This window comes from Callorhinus ursinus, unplaced genomic scaffold (genome assembly GCF_003265705.2).
Source record: "Callorhinus ursinus isolate GAN/ISIS: 27379988/994484 unplaced genomic scaffold, GSC_fseal_2.0 scaffold2, whole genome shotgun sequence".
Classification (NCBI taxonomy): domain Eukaryota; kingdom Metazoa; phylum Chordata; class Mammalia; order Carnivora; family Otariidae; genus Callorhinus; species Callorhinus ursinus.
The window spans coordinates 32,051,284-32,070,343 of record NW_027397064.1 but is presented as its reverse complement, the minus strand read 5'-3'; the positions used below and the strand labels follow the sequence as shown (position 1 = coordinate 32,070,343).

The 19,060-nt window shown below is 37.7% G+C and overlaps 1 protein-coding gene across 4 annotated transcripts in view; it reads right to left on the bottom strand.

Annotated features, from left to right (window-relative positions):
- Positions 1 to 2,478: 2,478 nt before the first annotated feature.
- The window catches only part of ALS2 (alsin Rho guanine nucleotide exchange factor ALS2), a 73,050-nt gene continuing 56,468 nt past the window's right edge, over positions 2,479 to 19,060 (bottom strand). For 3 of the 4 annotated variants that reach the window (XM_025893238.2, XM_025893259.2, XM_025893242.2), the window contains exons 24-34: positions 17,067 to 17,200; positions 16,008 to 16,175; positions 11,935 to 12,052; positions 11,011 to 11,168; positions 8,821 to 8,943; positions 7,951 to 8,127; positions 7,095 to 7,140; positions 6,810 to 6,871; positions 6,101 to 6,250; positions 5,785 to 5,881; positions 2,479 to 3,823 (exon numbers count right to left, since the gene is read on the bottom strand). In XM_025893238.2, the coding sequence (XP_025749023.1) occupies positions 3,785 to 3,823; positions 5,785 to 5,881; positions 6,101 to 6,250; positions 6,810 to 6,871; positions 7,095 to 7,140; positions 7,951 to 8,127; positions 8,821 to 8,943; positions 11,011 to 11,168; positions 11,935 to 12,052; positions 16,008 to 16,175; positions 17,067 to 17,200 (1,272 nt within the window). In that variant the 3' untranslated portion in view covers positions 2,479 to 3,784. The remainder of the gene's footprint in view (positions 3,824 to 5,784; positions 5,882 to 6,100; positions 6,251 to 6,809; positions 6,872 to 7,094; positions 7,141 to 7,950; positions 8,128 to 8,820; positions 8,944 to 11,010; positions 11,169 to 11,934; positions 12,053 to 16,007; positions 16,176 to 17,066; positions 17,201 to 19,060) is intronic. The other variant, XM_073880061.1, reaches the window with a different exon arrangement.

Here is a 19,060-nt window from a genome sequence, read left to right as displayed (position 1 = left end):
GTAACAGCCCGTACAAAAATGGCCCAGCTTCCTGTGGGTCAAAATGCTGTTGACTAGGGCTAGAATAAATGGTCAGTTTTACTGTCTGCATGACAACTCATTATTCCATACTTAAACAGTTTCCCAAAGCAAAACCTGCTCTTCCAAAATCACACAATTCTCCATATGATTTGGGTTACAATGAAACTAAACCATTTGAATTACCCAGATTTGTATTTGTAGCTATTAAAAATTGACAGAAGCACGGACATTTATACATCTCTTCTGGTAACTGAGGATCATTTGACAGAGTCTCTCACCTGCAAGACCGCAAACATGCAATGTTGCTCCTATCCAGAGAAAAGCTTTGGTAGAAAATACTAGTGGGCTATTAGCTGCCAAAGTCACCTCACTATTCTAGACAAAATCTCTGCACATCCTCTTTGATTTAATCCACAGAAGCCTAACCCAGCCTAACCACTAAGTTACTCATAAGCTTCCCCTGTCACAAATCTTAAGTATTCCTTACACTGGGAGGTCTAATTTATATCATTTTCAACCTTCGCTGTGGTATTTTCTCTCAAAATGCCACCACATAGTTAACACCAAAAAAAATTATTTTTGTTGACCATTCCATAACAGACACCCCCCAAAAGACAACAGCATTTTTAATGAAAGGAAAAACTGTGGAGATACCAGAGAGTAAGCTGACCTATTAACCTTATTGTCTCACGTAATGAGAAGAATATGATGGAAGACCCTTCAGCCAATAATAATGACGCCTGTAAAAACAGTTCCTTCTGGAAGGTTTGCTACCAAGTGACTGTCCTCAATAGTTACCCATTATCTCAGATTGGAGTTACTTCTTTATTTGAAAATTTTATATTGCAGCAAAGCACATTAAGTGCAAAAGTCGGTGGGAAGCACACTGGGAAGTAGATAATCCAGAATAAAACTAAAGGGTTCTGCTCACAGCAGGGCACATCAGAATAAAGACCAAATGACTATTGTTAGAGGTTTATCAGCCCCTTTACTCGAAATTAAACAGTTGGCTTTCATTTGCTTTCCACTGTTGATGAAAATGCAAGTTGGGAATGTGCTACATCTGTGACCGTTTTGCGCACACCATATTTTACCATAAACACCTGTTATTAAAAGTTTTCATGTTTTACCTTACGATCTTTAAAAAAAAAAAAAAGATTTGCGAGAGAGAGTGCATACGTGAGTGTGAGCAAGGGTCGGAGCAGAGGAAGAGGGACAGGGAGTCTCAAAAGACTCCCTGCTGAGACATAGGGCTGGATCTCACAACCCTGAGATCGTGACCTGAGCGGATATCAGGAGTCGGATGCCCAACCGACTGAGGCACCCAGGTGCCCCCACCTTACGATCTTTTAATGCATAACCCAGCTATGAAGTGCCATCTCTGGCAGTAGTAGGAAAGAGCCCTGGAATTAGAGTTAGGGAAGTTCTAGGTTAGAGTCCCAGCTCTAAGGGAGCAAATCCCAGCCACTCCTTGTCTACAAAATTGGTGGGGCTAATACCTGCCCCACAGGGCTGCTATGAGCATTCACCACACATGTGAAAGATCTGTAACCTGTTGCAGGAGTGCTAGGTATTTCTATTTATAGACAGGGGCCTGGAGATTTAGATTTAGAATTTGAAAATTTATGGTTTTACTATGCTATCTGAAAGGTATCTAAAAAGGTATCTGAAAGGTATAAATAATATCAAGAGCCTAAAGTAACTGGAAAGTTCCACTCAAAACTCCAATGAAAAGATGAGTTAAAACATGTTTTTCTTAGAACTGAGACAGTCTACCATCATTTGAGAATTTCTCGGTGGGTCTCAAGTCTTTGTTCATTTCTAGAACTACCCCTGTATCTCTCTTACGGGATCAAAGACATTCAGTAAATTTGCCTTTAAAAGCCAAATGTGGAATCTGTGTTTATCCTAAAATTAAAACAATCTCTAATGGAAATGCAGGGCGTTTAACAGAAACTAATCAAGTGTTGGCTCCTTTCCAATAATGGGAAGCCACCTTCTGGTAGAGAGCAGTGGTGACATGGAAAGGCTTCTTGAGAAGACATTACAACTGGGAGGTAGCTAATCAATGCATAGTAGTTCCAAAGAGAATTTTAAATCCTCTCTCTTCCCTTCCCTGAATCTGTTCAGGAGGAAAAAAAAAAAAAAAAAACAGTGATTATCAAAATACGCCTTTTATTCAAAGAAATAATAGACTTAAGACCCCTGTCCTAGGGATATTAGAATCAGAAAGTCAATTTTTTTGTCAGCGAAGGTGCTATAATTATGATTTTATGTTTTTTTTAAAGACAGAGATCTCTAAAACCCCAGAGGGACCTCTGAGGCCAATACAAAGAGGCATGGATTACAATTCGGGCAAAAAAATAAATAAAATAAATAAAACACCCAGGCCTGGGTTTCTTTTAAATTTTTAAGCTGCCCCTGAGTCATTTCTTATGTAATCATAAAACAACCTCATAGAGATGAATGTCTTTTATTATGAAAATTGCTGTTACATTACAGCCAACATTCCGAAACAGTATTTTAATAAACATGTCTTGATTATAAAGTAGAGCAGAAACCATGATCCTTTTTTAAAATTGATTAACACCTGCTGATGTTAACATAAATCTGGAGGATACTCCATATGCTCACCACAGTGTGTAGATGAGATGAGAAAGAGCACCTATGTTATTCAAAACAGCTACTAGTGTTACTTGTACAGTGTAAACCAACCATTTACAATAGGACATTAAAAAAAAAAAGGTGAAAGGCAAAACACTAAAATGTTGAAGTGTTACAATACTTTTGAGATGGGAAAAGCCAAAGCTTGTTTCCTTTTTCTTCCCCACTGTGAGTTCAGTGTGAGGTACAGGGAAGAACCAGAACACTAGGTCAAGGATGGATGCAGTTCCCTGCTTCAGTATTTCCCAGAGTTCAGTCCTGCTCCAAAAGACAGCCCACATGCAAAAGCTCTTCGGGCTCTCATTCACAGGCCTCGCAATACAGCATTTGCACACGGACGAGTGAGGGTCCATAGCAGCTCAGAGTCAGTGTTTGAATTCCAGTGTATTCACTCCATAGCACTGAAAGGAATCCACGAACAAAACTCCTATGTTCTTTCTACTCAGGAGGCAGAAGACTCCTATTTATATGTGTTCCATGTTTGGAGTTGGGGTGCGGTAGTCACTGCATAGAACCTCTCCCATCATGAATACCCTGGTGGAAAAACTTAGAAAAAGTTAAAACTGCAGTTTTAGAAGGTCCTCTTTCCCCTCCCTCAGCAAAGAAGCATGATGCACACGTGACTGCCAGGAATTCAGGAAGGCATAGTGTGGCTACTATAGGTTCAAGTACAATCTGCTCCTTGCAAAGGGGTCTGGGGTAACTGCAGGCAAACCCGAAACTCAAAAAAATTATTAACTTCTTCAATGTAAGAAGCTATACTGAAAATTCTTCTTACAACTTCACGTAGCTGGCGTACTCCTTACTGTAGGAACGGATGTCCTCTTTTTCCAAACAGTAAATGTGTGATATTTGGGGGACTTAACGTAGGCAAGGGACTGGTTTAATTGAATTTGATCTCCTTTTCAACCCTCCCTTTAGATCATACAGTCTTTTTTTTCCTGGGCTCAGGGCTATCATCATTAGTAAGGCTCAGAAATAACCACCAAAATAACACAACGTCCTATTTTCAACACCATTCTTTTTCGCCACTATAGGAAGACGCCAGATGGTGCTAAAACATCCTACAGATAATCCAGTTGTCAAGCTGTTGTGCATCCTAGTTAAGCTTCTCACGCTGGATCTGGTAGTAACATGCCTGAAAAAAAGTTCAAAACAATTTAAAATTTACTTGTAAAGAAGCCACATAAACATAGCAGTGCCCAGGAGACTAAAGAGAGGAAATGTCTGATTAATCCTGTTAGCTCCAACAAAATCAGTTAGTTGCTTTATTTTTCCCTGTTTACTTCCAGTCCCCCATTCAATGTCTATTTTGCATACTTGTAAATTAGTAGAGAGAAAACTTTGCACACCTTCTACTCATTCTAAAATAAACAAACGTTTTACCAGCTGTTTAATATTCTTCACTAAGCAGAAATACCATAATTGGCTAAGCCACTACTGAGTGGACATTTAGAATATGCTGAGCATTAGAAGGTATACAAACAACTGTAATTGGAATCATCTAGTATGTTTAAGAAACTACAAATTAAGAGTAAGCATCATTCCAGACCCAGTGAGTCAGAATTTCCAGGAATGAATTTTTAAGAAGCATTCCCAGGTGATTCTGGAAGTATCCAGGTTTAGAAGTTACTCACACTACACAGAACAGCTCAGCCAAACCATGTATGTTTTCTATTCTTCACTCCTCAGGACAAACCTCCAGGAGTGGGATTACTCAAACCCCAAGAACATTTTTGATGTTGTTGATATCGATGTTAACAACAACAGTTTTCTAAAAGGGTGACTGCTATTTAATGCATTACCAGCAATATGGGCATAATTCTGATTTCACTATACCCCTACCAGCACTGGGTATAATTTTAAAAGATCCTTGCTGATGTAGTAGGCACAAAATGGCTTCTTGCTTAAATTTGCAGTACTGTAATTTTCAGTGAGGTTGAGCATTTCCCTACATATAAATGTACCAGTTGTTTCTCCCTTGCTGATAAAATGTTGAGAGATACTCTTCTGTAACATAAATACTAAAAATGTAAGTTATTGGTGGCCAATATTTCCCCCAGTTTCTCCACCTTTTTCAGCCCTTTTATTTATTTTTAAAGATTTTATTTATTTATTTATTTGACAGAGAGACAGTGAGAGAGGGAACACAAGCAGGGGGAGTGGCAGAGGGAGAAGCAGGCTTCCCGCGGAGCAGGGAGCCCGATGCGGGGCTCGATCCCAGGACCCGGGGACCATGACCTGAGCAGATGCTTAATGACTGAGCCACCCAGGCGCCCCTCCACCTTTCTCAGCCGTTTTAATAGAAAGTGGTATTTCAGTTGAAAAGTTCAAACAAGTAACCCAAGCTCTAAACCTGACATTAAATTCTAGGTTTTTTCTCATTTTGATTTGCCTGTCTACTCCTTCTGTTAGGGGTAATGTCCATTCTTGTGACAGTAACATACTATCTTAATTACTGTAATTTTATAATATTTTACTAACTGGCAGAGTGGGTCTATTCTCCCTTTTTTTTTCAGAAGTGTTTATGCCATTTTCTATTTGTTGTTCTTCCAACATACTTCAGAATTATTCTAAAATTCTAAGAAAAATCAAGGTGGGGAACTAAAATGACTTCCAACAATCCCTAGAGAGTATTCAGATTACTGAACCTCATTTGTAACATACTGGTTTACAGTAAATTCATGGGGAAAAAAGAAGATGCAATTCATATTCATTATATACATACTGCCTTCTCTGTTTTACCCTCATTTCCATCAAATAGCTCTGGTGATGGATACTTTTTTGGACACTATGAATCCTTACTGTTTCTTTTCTAGAGTTACATTTATATAGATAGTCTACCTTTATAAGCATTTCTAATGATTTGAATTACCAGTTTATAGGGAAGATTGGGTAATTTGCTTTAGTATTTTGAAGAATAAGTAACTGATTCTATTTTAATATATTTTAAAATATTAAAAATATATGCTCTAAAGGCATTTAATGTTTTCATTAAACGTCTGTATAAAGAAGACAGTGGTTAATCACAGATTTATAATATGGTAAATTAAGGACAGATTTTAAGATAAAAGAAAATTAAATACTACTTATACTTACCTTCAAGGTGGTGAACATTATACCCTGTTCCCCATGCTGAAGATATGGGTCCATTAGATCCTCAATGAGGTGTACCTCAGAGCCTAAATTCCTAATCCTGCCCCAATGAGAAAAAGATACTGAATTATATCTGTTTATATGTACATCCTCCTTCTGAATCTATGTAAGGGAAAATAAAGAACAGCTCACCATAGTGGAATGGGTAAAGAGAAATGGTTTTTTTTCTAGTGGGGGAGCATATTACTGTCATCAATTCAGAAAAAGCACTTATTAAAATAATGAGTCCCTAATAATCAAGTCAGAAAAGGTTGGTCACCTGGCCCGTAGCACCACATATAAGAAAACAGGAAACAAGTCATCCATGGACCACAAAAAGTCTTCCTGAAGTGATGCCAGGACACTCTGAGAGATCTCTTCAAAAGTCTGCTGGATGACCTTAAGTTTGTCTGACGGGGTAAATGTTGTGCTGTTGTTATTTAAAAGAAAAAAAAATCCTATAATTTTTCTTAATAGAACTGTTTAATATTAAATATTAACTGTTTGACAATATACCCTCCTGGGACTTATGTGTCTTAAGTTGGACACATCAGGCATAATGAGTTGCTGGAAGGGATAACTACAGTAATCCCTTGGTTCTTTGAGAAAAGATGCCTCAACTATCTATGGTTCACATGGAAGAATTCACTAAATCATAAGACTACCCCCTTTAACCATGTAGGACCTTATTCTCCTAATATATGCTCTTCTCTGAGTAATGAAGTTTGGTTAATTTCCATTTGGCTAAAGATGGGATTATGTAGATACATTTCTGGGTAGGCTCTCCACATCTTTTGAAAATACAATGGCCTTGTAGAGTAAAAGGTAAGCCAAATGTCTCAAAAGAGCCTTTTCTGATCTCCAGGCTGAATATGACACCTTCTAGGAGTGAAGGGGGCACTTAGAGCTTAGGTAAAGATAAGATCTCATTAATATCTTAATAGACTAGCTATTACCTTGATGTGTTTTTTTAACAAATCAGTGATTACCTGATCTGCTGTAGACATTCTACAGCTGAGGCAAAACAAGCATCTTTTGTAGCTGGCAAAACCTGCAAAAAGAGAATTTATGAAGGTCAAAGAGGAAAGCTGTCTTCTTCAGTAACTGTAAAAAATAAATGATACTGATGGCAGGGTGCGGTTCTTTAGTGAGTAACTCATGCTTGGCTACTAGTCTATCAAAGTAAAATGGAAATGTTTTGCTATTTCAAATACCCCACATTAAAGAAAAGCATATTTACTGAGGAAACTAAAATGTACTATAATTTACTATACCTTTTTACTCTCTCCAAGGACTGACAAGGTCGCTGGCCAAAATTTCCTACAATGGAATCCACACACTGTTAATACAAGTTGTTACTTGTGATAGATTAATCCCCATAAAAACAGTTGGTGGCTATATTGCCTTCCCTGTCCCATTTAAAATAAAAGATAAAGTTTTAAAAAACATTCCAGAAGTAGTTTAAGGTTTCTATCGTGTTCCTAAGGGGATCTATCAATGTATACTACAATTTCCCCATACATTACGGATATTACCAGGTTTAGCCAAAATCTTTCCTTCACTCAGTTTTATTGTATTTTTACTGTCAAATTATCCTACTGAAAAAAATTATTTTCTGATTAAGGATTGGTAATTTTTGATTACACATATACATAATTACTGGATGTTGGGGTGACCAGCTTTATCACAGCACTAGAAGAAAGCATAATGTGTTCCCTTAGAATAACAAGAAACAATGCTCCACAACGAAGAGCACTTCTAAAACTTTTAAATTAGAAATTGGAGATGGGGAGGAAAGAAAAAGAAGGAAAGGAAGAATGTCAAAGACTAAACATAATTAATTTTTTCTGAAACTGTAAACATTTGTTTTAAGGACTGCAAAATATGAAAGGATAGCTAAAACACACACACAAAATAAAACACACATTCAGAAGAATAACCAAGTTTTACACTCCACTCCAAAAATTCTCAAAAATAAAGATTAAATATCACTATTTTGCTGAATAACAAATATGCAAATAAGTAAATAAACTGCAAAGCATATATTCCATTAAAGTACCAAATTCTTGATAATGCTGTTAGCATTTTAAATTAAAACCATTTGATTCTACTCCTAACTACTGTACTTACCTCTGTACCCCAAGGAAGCCCAGGAGAGCAATATCCGGCTGCTTATTCAGTCGTAGAACACATTCCCAGTAAATGTCTTCCTCACGATCATTATCCAGGGCATAGAGCATGAACAGAGGTGGGTAGAGCCGAGGTAGTAGTACAGGAAGCAGTAACCCAGAACTTGTTACCACATAACTACAAAATATTGGAGAAGCATTCATATTAAAATTGAGTACAGAATCTAGAGCTGAAAGTAAAGATGGGACATTTTGAGTAAAGAAACAGTTATAACAGGGGCACTTGGGTGGCTCAGTCGGTTAAGGGTCTGACTCGATTCTGGCTCAGGTCAAGATCTCAGGGTGGTGAAATTCAGCCCCGAGTCAGGCTCTGTGCTCAGCTAGGAGTCAGCTTAAGATTCTCTCCCTCCTCCCACCCCCCCTACACTCTTTCTCTCTCTCTTACAAAAAAAAAGTAAAGAAAAGAAACAGTTATAACATTATTCTGCTTTTACATTTGGAGCTAACATGAGGAACTTACCTACGGTCCCAGAGTTTTATCTTGGACCAACTGTGAATACTTTTCATTAACTCAAAATCTAACTGAAAACCCAATTGGTTTCCATTTTGAAAATGATTCTCTGTGGTTATTCTAGATTAGCATGATGTTACTTCGCTCAGCAGCCTCTGCACCCAGTCATTTGAGACTGCACTTCCATGGGGTTTGGCTAATCCAACTTAATACAACCTAAAAGGGACCTCAGAGATCACCCAGTCCAATCACATTGTCTTAAAAATAGGGGAAACTGAGATCTAGAGAAAACTTTTCCTAGGGATTCTTTAGATAGGACCACCCACCCTCTCTCTTCACTATCTCTACCCAACACCGTACCCTGGCTCTGGCGATTCGGATCTGGAATCTGACTTCCCAGTACAAAAGGATTTCCTTTCTGTTGGGAGGGGAGCAGAGAGAGGAATTGTGCTGCCCTCTTCAGGAAGCTCAGGAAATAAGAATCTAAGGAATAACAGAAAATACAATTACACAATTTTATACCTCTAGAATGGTTAAAAAGAGCAAAAATACATTTCTACCCATTTCTATTATTTCATCTATTTAAGGACCTATGAAATCAAACTTTATACCAACTAAATATTTTAGTTCCCTAGGATTCTTAACTGATGCTTTGTAATTACAGGATAAAATTAAGGGTGTAGCTAAAAAAATCTTCATGTGTTTTTTTTTTTTTCCTGTCTGGTTATTAAAGAGTGAAAAATTCTTATCTATATGTTTTTCTTCCTGACCAATCTCATCTGAGGTCAATTTGTACTGACTCTTCAAGCAGAGACCATTATTCTCACAGCATAAACAAATATTAATTGGAAACTACCTAAATGTTCAACATTAAGAAAAAATGAAAATCTAATTAATGTAAAATTAAAAAAAAAATTTTTTTTAATTCAAGTTGCTGGGGCACCTGGGTGGCTCAGTTGGTTAAGCAGCTGCCTCTTGGTTTAGGCTCCAGGCATGATCTCAGGGTCATGAGATGGAGCCCCCACCTTGGGCTCCACTCTAAGCACGGAGTCGGCTTGTCCCTCTTCCTCCCCTGCTGCCACTCTCCCTGTTCTCTCTCTCTCAAATAAATAAAATCTTTTTTTTTTTTTAAAGATGTTATGTATTTATTTGACAGAGAGAGACACAGCGAGAGAGGGAACACAAGCAAGGGGAGTGTGAAAGGGGAAGCAGGCTTCCCACTGAGCAGGGAGCCTGATGTGGGGCTGGATCCCAGGACCCTGGGATCATGACCTGAGCTGAAGGCAGACGCTTAATGACTGAGCCATCCAGGCGCCCCAAATAAATAAAATCTTTAAAACAAAAATTCAAGTTGCTAAAAAATTTTTCCAATTGATCAAGCTAAATTATTGAGGATTTTTTTTTCCTAGGTTTTGAATTTGCCCTAGATTTTATCTCTGACCTCTTATATGCAAATGGTGGGCTCTACTATAAACAAGTTCATTGTCCTCTTTATTTTTAGACATAAACCTTGACTCTTTAAAGGGAGTTTGCAATCTTCTCTATTTTTGTAGACTTATACCTTGCCCCTGCCTCTGCCCCTAATTTTATAGCTGGGAAAACTAAAAAAAGTCAGAAAACTTATCTTCATTATACTCATCTAACTAATGTCAGAGCTGAAACACTCCCAGCCAGTGGTCTTTTAGTGGATTACACTGTCCCCTCAAAACTGAAGACATTTCCAAATGCGTCTATCAATTCTGAAGCTAATAATATAAGGAAGTTTTCTGGGACAAATTCATAAACTTTTATATAATGACCTTACATTATAGTATTTACTTGTTGGTTTAACCCCAGTAAAAGATCTTGAATTTTACAAATTCCAAATTTCCTACCTAAAACTCTCTTTCTAAAGATGTTCTACTTGCTTGCTTTCTCACCTCTTTTAAAGTCTCTGCTCAGATATGACCTTATTCGTCAGGCCTCTGTTTAAAACAGCACCCTCTTACCTCCAGGCCCCATCCTTTGTCACATTTACCATCACCTGACACACTATGTATTGTATTTAGTCTGTCCCACTAGAATGGAAGTCTATGAGAATACACACAGTTCCTGATGATTAGTGATGTTAAGCTTTCTTTCAGGTGTCTGGCGGTCGTCTCCAGCTCTTCTTTGCAAAATTGTCTATTCTGGTCCTCTGTCCATTTTAAATCAGATTATTAGTGTTTTTTTAGTGTTGAATATATAGGTTCTTTTTGTATTTTGGATATTAACCAAATCATTATCAGATACATCATTTGCCAATACCTTCTCCCACTCAGTAGGTTGCCTTTTTGTTTCGTTGATGGTTTCCTTTGCTGTGTTTCTTGCATGAAGTAAAAACATGTTTTTTGTTATTTAATCTATTTAAGAATCTGTGGCACAAAAATCATTTTCTTGATGAATAATTTCATCAAGGAAGAGGAACCTTAATGATTCTTCACAAAGCTGTAATCTCTACACTCAGGATGAAGACACCCAAGCATTAGCATAATCCACAGCTTGCAGACTTCAACGAGAAAGACCTCTTACCTCACCAGCTGGAAAATTCGCTTAAGGTAAGACTTAATCTCCTTCACAGCCTCCTGCAATAATCGGCGATTGGCTCCCACACCCACGTATGTCATTCTATAAACTGCAACCAGTGTCTCCACAAGCCTGCCCAGGGGGTGCAGAGGAGTGTCACAGGCCTGAACAGGAAGAGGATCGCTGAAATCAGTCAATGACTAACAGCAGAAACAATCAACCAACAAATAAAACAATTTCATAAACGATAAACAATTTTCAAACTGGCAGGAGTCAACTTTTGGATCAGAAAATTCAAATACTTAAACTTTTCTGAAAGTGTTGAGTCTACCCAAATTATATGGAATAGGAGTTCCTAATCTTAATCAAAGAATCCTTTTAGCATCTTGGGAAAATAGCTTTGGATATACTGCTAAATATAATTAAGCTATAAACTTCACCAAAAAAACAGGCTACCTTTGAGCAAACTAAATAATGACAGTTGATTATGCTCTAATACAGTCACTCTCCAGTTCCCTTGATTTCTCTTAATACTGTTTCCTGGAACCCCATTATCAATGCATGTCATACTTTAAACTGTAGCTAATCTTACAGGGTTTGAGAAGGAAGCAAAGAGCATAACCATGGGGTGAGGGCAGCATGCTTTATTTATACAGTCTCTAGTCTGCTAATGTTACTAACAAAATTCCATTTTAAACTTTGACCCTTGTTCTCAAGAACTCCCTTGAGCACTTTACATAACTTAAAAAAGTTCTATCACCATGATAGGGCAATATTCATGTGGAAATGTGCTTTTAGTAGTCAGAGAATTAGCAAAAGAAATACCTAGAAAGCAAAGATAGGATTAGGGTACCAATAAGCTGTGAGCACAATGATACATTGTAGTGGCTGTGTCATTAATGCACAAGACCACTGTAATTTTGACTCTACCTTTATTAAATATTTCTTGATATCATCATATTTCTCCACAGAGAAGGCGCCAACATGGTGAGGAATGAATTCCAAACTCTCTAGTGTCTGAGTCTGCGAACGACTTAATGTCTCTGGACTGTAAAAAGACAAAAGAAAGCCCATTATGTATTTAATATCAAGAAAGCAAGATAATGGTAATGTGCACATGAAACACTGTCACCAAATAAGGATGCAATGGAGTACCCAGGACAGTGTTTGGCCCAAATGAGCTCATAACTGGTAACCGACTTGCTAGCTATTAGATTTTTCTAACAGTCATTCCAATGTCATTTAATGTTACTTCGTACCAACTACATTAATGAAAATTTTGCTTCAACATCAGTGATGGTATTAGGAGATACTATAATGTTAGCCTGAAGAGAAAACTGGTGACAGACTTGTTAGTGACAAGAGAAAAATGAAATAAAAGAGAGAGGAAGCGGTGAGGAAAAATGAAAACATGAAAGGGCAGAGGAAGAAGGGAAATGAGCTCAAGTAAGGAGATAATGAGGACGCTCTAACTGGTGGTGAGGTAAGCACATAATGGCTAAAGAGAAGCTTTGGATGAAGAGGCCATGATACAAGACATACTTAGTAATCAACAGCCATTTTTGGTAATGGTATTCTATTATTAGATCACAGCCAATTAGAAATGGTCCACAATCATTATTATTATACTATTTTAGATAAACAAGCCCTCTGCAGTTGCAACATGTTTTATTATATAAAAGTTCATTCACTCTCATTCCTTGGAAACACCCAACAACTAGAGGACCAAAGGTCAACTACAGGACCAAAGTCTCAATGTTTAAACTGACAGGCTGTAACAGTGAAGGCTGACCATCTGCATCACATGCAAGGGAAAGTCCACAGCTTCAATCAGTCCTAGGAGTTTCCATTTCTTCTGCTAACAGAAAGATTGTAAGGTAAAAATCATGAACTGCATGAAAGGAACACTATAACCCATTCCTGTTTATACCAAATAGAGGGGGGAGGAAAAAACCAAACTTCTTTCTATACGGCAGGGATTGTCAAGTTCTTTGGGTCCAAACGCCAGGCAATGCTTGTGAGAGTTACTGGCCAAGTTAAAGAATAAGGAAATATGCAGAGAGTAGACGGGGGCGGGAGGGGGGAGCAGAAGAAAGGGAGAAAATAAGAAAAAGGAAAAAAGGAGGAGGTACACCTGTAATTTTTCTGTCAGTACTTCAAAGTTGTGGTGCCACTTCCTTTTGGTCTCCAGAGGATGCTGAGGACAACTATGCAAGCACGAAATGGCAGTTCCCCTCCAGGTAATGCTTCTTTTCTCTAGCTGCTTGTCCAATTTTGTCTTTCAATTTGATTATGAAGTGTCTGTTCACGGCTATCGTTTTTTTCAGGATGCAGTTTGCTTAGCTTCTTGAATCAGCACGCTTGTCCTTCACCATATTTGGGAAGTTTTCAACCATTATTTCTTCAACTATTTTTTTCAGCCCCATAACTTTTCTCCTCTCCTTCTGGGATTCCAAGGACACAAGTATTAGACTCTCAGGTCCTTCGAGCTCTGTTCCTTTTTTCTCCCCCCCCATGTATTTTCTCTCTGTTGTTCAGTTTGGATAATTTCTATTAATCTATTCTCAAGTTCACAGACTCTCCTGCTGTCATCTCTATTCTGCTACTGAGTTCACCCAGTGATCTTACTTTGGTTATTAGATTTCTTAATTCTAAAATTTTGATTTGTTTCTTCTTTATATTTTCTTTTTCTTTGCTGATACTTCCAATTTTATTTTACTTATTTTTTATTTTTATCTTTTTAAAAGATTTATTTACTTGACAGAGAGAGAGAGAGAGACGGTGAGAGAGGGAACACAAGCAGGGGGAGTGGGAGAGGGAGAAGCAGGCTCTCCACCGAGCAGGGAGCCCGATGCGGGGCTCGATCCCAGGACCCTGGGATCATGATCTGAGCCGAAGGCAGATGCTTAACGACTGAGCCACCCAGGCGCCCCTGATACTTCCAATTGTAATAGTTATTTCACGTGTGTTTAATAGTTATTTCAAGTGATTTTTGGGCATTTTTGTAATAGCTCCTTTAAAGTTGTCATTATTGCAAAACTTATGTTGGGAAGTCTTTGGTATATATTGATTTTCCAAAATGAGGTAGCGGTTCTTTGATTGCCAAGTAATTTTAGTTTATATTCTGGACATTTCTGAGTATTGTTATGACACTTTGGGTCTTGTTTATATCCTATAAAGAATACTGACAGGCTAGGGGAAGGGAGGGAAAAATAGAATAAGATGAAATCAGAGAGGGAGACAAACCTAAGAGACTCTTAACTATAGGGAACAAACTGAGGGTTGCTAGAGGGGAGGTGAAGGGGGATGGGGTAACTGGGTGATGGGCATCAAGGAAGGCATGTGATGTAATGAGCACTAGGTGTTATGTGCAACTGTTGAATCTCTGAACTCTACCTCTGAAACTAATGATACACTATATGTTAATGAATTAAATTTAAATAAAATTTTAAAAATTTTGATAGGCATAATAAACATAGTAGGCTTAAAACTATTATCTTTAGAAGGATTTGCTTCCTAAAAGTCCCCTATACTGATATGAACTATTCCCTAACTAATAAGGGTAATTTTGCTGTCCACAACTAGGCTAACAATGTGATTTATGGTGAATATTTGCTTTCCTTCTGGGACTGCGGAATTCAGATAGTTGCTAAGTATAGAGCGTTTATGTGACCAACCCCAATAAAAACCATAGGCACTCAGTCCCTAATAGGCTTCCCTGGGCAGGAAGATTGTACATGTGTGGCTGCATTTTACTGCTGGGGGGCGACAGTGTGCTCTGTGAGACCCCTCACAGAAGGGAGAGAGCATGGGAAGCTTGCACATGGATTCCTCCAGACTCTGCCTGGGTCTTCTCTTATGATCCAGCTGTAGGTCCTCACTGTGCTGCTGCAGTAACTTTTACCTGGATGACTGAGTCTTGTGAGTCCCTCTATGGATCACTGAACATGTAGTTGATCTTAGAAACCTCTGAAACAGCTGATATTTTTGTTTCAGCCTTCTGTGGGCAGTGGTTTCAATGTCAGTTCAACTTCTCAAAGCCTTGGCAGTCCGATTTAGGTCTGTCTGTGAGCATACCATTCAGTGCACAGTCTGGGACCTGGGTGGAAGTCTACCTATTAGCTCAGTTCTCAAAGTGTTTGGTATGCTAATTAGGACCAAATCCACACAAGTGCAGGTCTAGGGTGGGCCCAGGAGTTCATAAACAACCTTCCAGGGCTGCTTTCTGGAGCTTTTCTCTGTTACCTCCCGTGAACTTTCTGGGTCCCCTATTAGATCCTCAGGCCAGAAACTGCCCACTTCTGTGAACATGCCACATCTAGGGCCAAGAGCTGAAAGGACAGAGATAGAGGCCAAAAAAAGCAATGGGATTTGGCCATGACTACTGGACCTGAGGATCCACAAGCAGAGGAAGAAGTTTCTACTCCCCAAGAGTTTTTCCTATTCCTGGCTGCTCTAAGCAAATGGCATTGTCACCCCTGCCACAGAAGCACCTGGAGGCTGGAGCCTGAGAAAGTGAAGGAAAAAGAGAGAAAGAACACAGTGTATCTCCTCCACTCTATCTGAGCTTTAAGAGTCTCTTATTTGCATCTTGAGCCAGAAGCAGAGGGTTATTTCTGAAGCTCTGTCCATATACCATAGTGCTTACGTCAAGGTTTCAGGTTACACTGAGTTCAGGCTGAGGGATGTTGAAGTTAAAAAAACTCATAACTAAAACAAAAACAACTCCTAACTGGTTCGATGGCACTTTGAATTCAGGTCTTCTTCCTCAATACTCTGGCTGGTATTTTCTTTGCAGAACAACTGACCATGTATTCCGCCTGGGTTTCATAGCTGAGTTCAGTAGAAGATAAAGGGAGGTGTATTTTATCCATATTACCCAGAAACAGAAGTACATCATTGACTTTTAAATTATATTAAGCTAAATATGTCCAGCCTTGACTACTTCTTAAGTTTCAACTTCCTATAACACTCTGCCCTATGCTGGGCAGGCATTCACTCACCTGTCTCTGTGTTGGCGCCGATTGGTGGTCAGGGCCACAGCAATATTGTCCCATGCTTTCCAGACTTCCCCTTGGCCTGGGTTCTCACAGCCCAGTTGATGCCAACACTCATCAAATACTGCTTTCCACTTTTCATCAGCTGACACTGCCAGGTTTCCCAGCTTCCTGCTAATAAAGTCACATCAAACTTTTATTAATCACTTCTTTTGTGCCAAATTCCTGAAGAAAGAAACTTTCTAATATACAACTGGGAATGCTTCCATAACAAAACTGCCTAGACTGGCAGTGGTTCTATTTTATAAACACTGAATGAAAATTTTAAAGAAATGATTTTTAGCTACTTAATGTTTATCAGATACTAAAGTGTATAACTGGTTAAGTATGAGCACATCAGAACTGACTCCTTCGCTTTCTACATTTCCACATAATTGGTTTTGTAAAATTGATTTCTGTTAAAACAAGGCTCTCCTGTGCTTTACACATCTCATAATGAGAATTCTAAAATGCATGATATAATACTGGGTTCTAAAAATATATCAAGCATCCATCAGAAGAATCGGAGAAGCTACCAAAATACAAAAACAAAGCTAATGCTGGAATCAATAAAGGAAAACAGATATGTGCCAAAAACATGGAGGAAGAACATAATACACTTAGAGATACAGATTTTCTTTTCTTTCCCACATATGTAGAGTATATATATGCTATATATAGGCTTGGCTTTTACTTTTCAAAATCAAGTTGTGTAGGGATTCCATTTAAGAATGCTCTCTTTCAATCAATTTTGGTATCTGCACCAGTAACAGTAAAATTAATCCCACACACAGAACTTTTATTTTAAAGCTATGAGGCTATAATCTAAACCAAGACTAAAGTTTATGTATAATAGCAGCAACTGGCAATACAAGGAAGTTACACTTTGTTAAAAAATGACTTCAAAAATTTGTTCTGCATCAAAAAAAAAATTTGTTCTGTAATTAAAATATTAACCAGCTTTGATAAAAGCAAGGCAACTCAAAACACTTAATAATGAATCCACAATTAACATTAGTTACTCACAAAATTTTGGGTCTGTCTTTATCACTCTCATACAGACTAGGCTTGAAGTAGGTTCCAGTGATTTTTATCCCAGATCCCCATTCTCCACTAAAATAGCCTTCTATGTAATCTCCATTTGGCATAGTCAGTGTTCCCTAGGTAAAGTTAAAGAAAATGTCAAATATAGAAGTATTTCCAATTTAAAAATCAAAAGAAAAAAAGCACCAAATGGTTAATGTTTTTCCTTTTTAACTCTTTATCAGTCCCCAATTCTCTAAAAAAAAGAGTATGTGTACAGGCATGTGCAAAAGGATTGTATGAAAATAATCCACAGGTAAAAGAAAAAAAAAACTACTGAAAAGACAGATAAAATATTATGAGCTGAATGAAATGAACACAAAACTTTCCAAATTTATCCAATCTGGTGCCCAGAGAAAAATTTATAGCTATAAATGTCTACTTAGAAAATAAGAAAGCCCTCAAATCAGTAATCTAAAATTCCACCTGGGAGTGGAATAATGAGTTCAGCAAGGTTTCAGGATACAAGAACAAAACACATAAATCAATTGTATTTTTATATAATAGCAATGAACAATCTAAAAATAAAAGTATTATACACCAACCATGATTTATCCCAAAAAAGCAATAACTATAATACACCATATTAACAAAGGAGAAACACCACATGATCATCTCAAATCAGTAATCTAAAATTTCACCTTGGGTGCCTCGGTGGCTCAGTCATTAAGCATCTGCCTTCAGCTCAGGTCATGATCCCAGGGTCCTGGAATCAAGTCCTGCACCGGGCTCCTTGCTCAGCAGGGAGTCTGCTTCTCCCTCACCCTCTGCCTCTCCCCCCACCCCCGGCTTGTGCGCTCTCTCCCTCTCCCTCTCTCTCTCAAATAAATAAATAAAATCTTTAAAAAAAAACAACAAAAATAAATAAATCCAAAACAAGAAGGAAGAAGGTAATAAACATTAGAGCAATGAGATTTTAAAAAAGAAAAATCAGTGAAACCAAAATTTGCTTCTTTGAAAAGATACACAAAATTGCCATTCAACTAGATTAAAAAAAAAAAAAGACCAAATTACAAAATCAAGAATGAAATGGAGTATTATAGCAATCTTACAGAAATTTAAAAAGGTCAAGGGAATACTAAAGAGAACAACTTTATGCCAACAAAACTGTTAACTTTGATACAACAGAAAAATCCTAGAAAGAACCAAATTACCAAACTGACTCGAGAAGAAATGGAAAATCTGAATAGAAGGAAATTGAATTAAAATCTAAAAATATTCTCACAAAATAATGCTCAGGCCCAGATGATTTCACTGGTGAAGTCTCCAAAACATTTGAAGGAGAAATAATACCAAGACTTCACAAACTCTTTCAGAAAACAGAAGAGGAGGGAACCTTTCTGAATTCATTCTATGGGGCCAGTTTTACCAAAGACAGACAAAGACATCATGAGAAAAAATTATAGACCATTATCTCTCATAAATATTGATATAAAAATCTTCAACAAAATATTAGCATTAAACCCAGCAAAATATAAAAGTATTATACACCAACTATGATTTATCCCAGAAAAGCAATGACTATAATACACCATATTAACAAAGGACAAACACCATATGATCAACAGACACAGAAAAAGCTCTTTGACAAAATCCAAGATGTATTCATGACAAAAACTCTCAACAAACTAGGAAGAGAACTATCTCAATCCGGTTAATCTATGAAATACCTTTAGCTAAGATTATACTTGATGGTGAAAGATTTAATGCTTTTCCTCTAAAATAGGGAACAAGGCAAGGACATCCACTCTTACCACTTCTAATTCAACATTTTACTGGAGAATACAGCCAGTGTAATCAGACAAAAAAAAAAAAAAAAGCCCTCCGTATTGCAAAGAAAAAAGTAAAACTGTCTTTATTTGAAGGCAATATGACCCTGTATAAAAGAACTCCTAAGAAATACACACACACTTCACACCAAACCCCTAGTAGAATAA